This window comes from Pygoscelis adeliae, unplaced genomic scaffold (assembly GCF_000699105.1).
Source record: "Pygoscelis adeliae isolate BGI_AS28 unplaced genomic scaffold, ASM69910v1 Scaffold412, whole genome shotgun sequence".
Taxonomy (NCBI): Eukaryota; Metazoa; Chordata; class Aves; order Sphenisciformes; family Spheniscidae; genus Pygoscelis; species Pygoscelis adeliae.
Window position 1 is genome coordinate 642,773 of NW_008824190.1, and position 2,260 is coordinate 645,032.

At 58.9% G+C, this 2,260-nt stretch overlaps 1 protein-coding gene across 1 annotated transcript in view; it reads left to right on the plus strand.

The window, feature by feature from the left end:
* The first annotated feature begins 256 nt into the window (after positions 1-256).
* Positions 257-2,260, plus strand: part of LOC103925902 — a 4,682-nt gene continuing 2,678 nt past the window's right edge. Inside the window, exons 1-4 of the mRNA XM_009334704.1 lie at positions 257-310; positions 474-563; positions 1,425-1,509; positions 1,732-1,803. Of these exons, the coding sequence (XP_009332979.1) occupies positions 257-310; positions 474-563; positions 1,425-1,509; positions 1,732-1,803 (301 nt within the window). The remainder of the gene's footprint in view (positions 311-473; positions 564-1,424; positions 1,510-1,731; positions 1,804-2,260) is intronic.

Sequence of the window (2,260 nt, forward strand, 5' to 3'; positions counted from 1 at the left end):
AGGACTGAGAGCTGCTTCAGGTGTAGGTGGCCAGAGAGGCAAACCGGCCGTGAACTGGCGCAGTGTGCTGAAGTGCCAAGGGACAAATAACGCTGAGGGTGCTGGATGTTTGGAGCCCATCTCTCAGCCCTCTCTGGGGCTGCTGCACTGGCTTACGGGCAGGCTCAGCCCCTGCAGCTCCCTGCAAGCCCTGGAGAGGCAGAGCCCTTCACTGCCAGGGCTCGGGTCCTCCTTGATATCATCCCCCAAAATACGGATGCAGCCGCGGCACGTTGCCGAGAACCGGCTTCTGTGCTCGGAGCTGCAGCAGGCGGGGGGGGGGGGGGAGGGGGGGCGGGAAAGGCCGGGGAGGGGAGGGGAGGGTGTGCAGAGGAGCAGCTCCCCTCCCGCTGGGTTTGGGCTGTTTTGGGGAAGGCAGTCTAGGTAGCTGGCTTGACGGTTCTTGGGGGATTTCTCCCCTCCTCTCTCCATAGGTGGCTTGCACTCTGAAGGAGTTCAATGAGTACAGGCAGTATCTGACCACGCTCAAGCTGGAGGCAGAGAAAATGCTCATGCGAGAGGAGGTAGGCAAAGCAGAGTGTTCGTGGACACCTCTGAGCGGCACGGTGCCGAGGGCTGGGGCTTTGCTTGCGGCATCTCGGGGAGGGGAGGCGGTCAGTGCAGAAGAGGTGAGGGCTGTGCTGCTGGGCCGGCCGGGCGTTGTGGCAGGGAAAGGACTGCCGGGCTGCGAGCTGAGCTAGCGCAGGGTGCAGGGGTGGGCATGGGCAGGAAAGTCACGTGCAAGCACGCAGAGTCATGCAGGTGAATGTAAGTGTGAGTGTGCCGAGCACAGACGTCTCCTGTGCTGCCCCGGCCACATGCGCGGGAAGGAGCGGGCACCGGCAGAGTATTTGTCCCTCCTCTCGAAGGGATGAACTGCTGCGGTGCAGAGAGGATTTCCCGGGATGTCTTACATGGTGCTTTAGGTGTCTTCATTTTAAGGCAGGAAACCCATCCTGTCCTGCACTGCTAGCTCAGTCAAAGCATAAGGGCTTCCTGTGCAGCTGGTTGTCTCTACACGAGAAACGCTCTTTTTCCAGCCTTGCGTCTATTCAAGGTGAATGGTTACAGACGAGAGAGAGGGGCTGAGAAACCTGAGCGCCGGGTTTGGGTCCCGTACTGGAGAAAATCTAGTATTCACTGGGGAGAATAGGGTGCTCAGGGATAAATCTGTGGCTTCGCGGGCTAAGGAAAATACACCGAATGATTGCTATTTATGCCTGTGCAAGATGCGTGTTTCACGGGGCAGGGGCAGTCAGTTAAGCTGGCAGCCTCGGTCCCTTCGGCAGGATGGGCTCCTTCTTTAACCCGCCTGTCTGGCGTGTTTATTCACACTGCCACGCCGTCCTGACGATGTGCCTCACACCCATCTCTCTCTCTCTCAGTGTTTGTTTCTTGCTGTTCCCTGGCCTGGTTTACCACCCTCCACGGTGAACACAGGGGGTTTTGAAGTCCTAACTTTTGCATTCAGTAAATTCCCAATTCCCTCCCTGGGTTTTGCCTTCTCTGCTGGATCTCTGCCGTCTCTCACGGCACGAAACAGAGCACGCTTCCTTCATACCAGTGACTCTTCCACAACCCTGCTGCCACTCTGCGTACGAAGTACGTGAAATAATCTCCATGGCAGTATCTGGCATGGTTCAGTACAAATCGTTGCATGTAGCGCCTGAACGTCTGTGCCTTCTGTGCTAGGACTGGCGAGCTCCTTCCCCATCCACCCCGGCAGTGCCCTGAGACGCGCGCATGACTCGTACTCTCTCCGGGGTAGAAATATCTCTGAGAATATTTTCTGGGCTGACCTACAAATTCCAGCCTCTGGCCAGCACGGGGTGAAGCTGTCAGCCGTCTTCCCGGCAGTGCCGACAGGGAACCCTCCTGCACAGCCTCTGCGCTTCCACGTGGCGTTGGGGGCTGGGGGCCACAAACCCCAGGGACCGGTTATGAGTCTGAGCCCTGCCTGGCTCCATGCCCAGCACCTGCAGCTCCCGGGTCCGGCACCTCCAAGAGCTGCGATGTTAGAGTCCCAGCAACCCCCACGGCACAGCGCGTGCGGCCCACGGGGCGCGCACAGCGCGGGCAGACGTGCGGGCAGCCAGCACAGGAAGGGAAACTCAAATACTTGAGCTGTAGATGTGGGTGGGCTTTTTGCAATGCAATATTTCCTTTGACCTGTGTGTCCGTAGTGCCGCCCTCCAGCTCCTCGTTCTCCTCTCTGATCCCG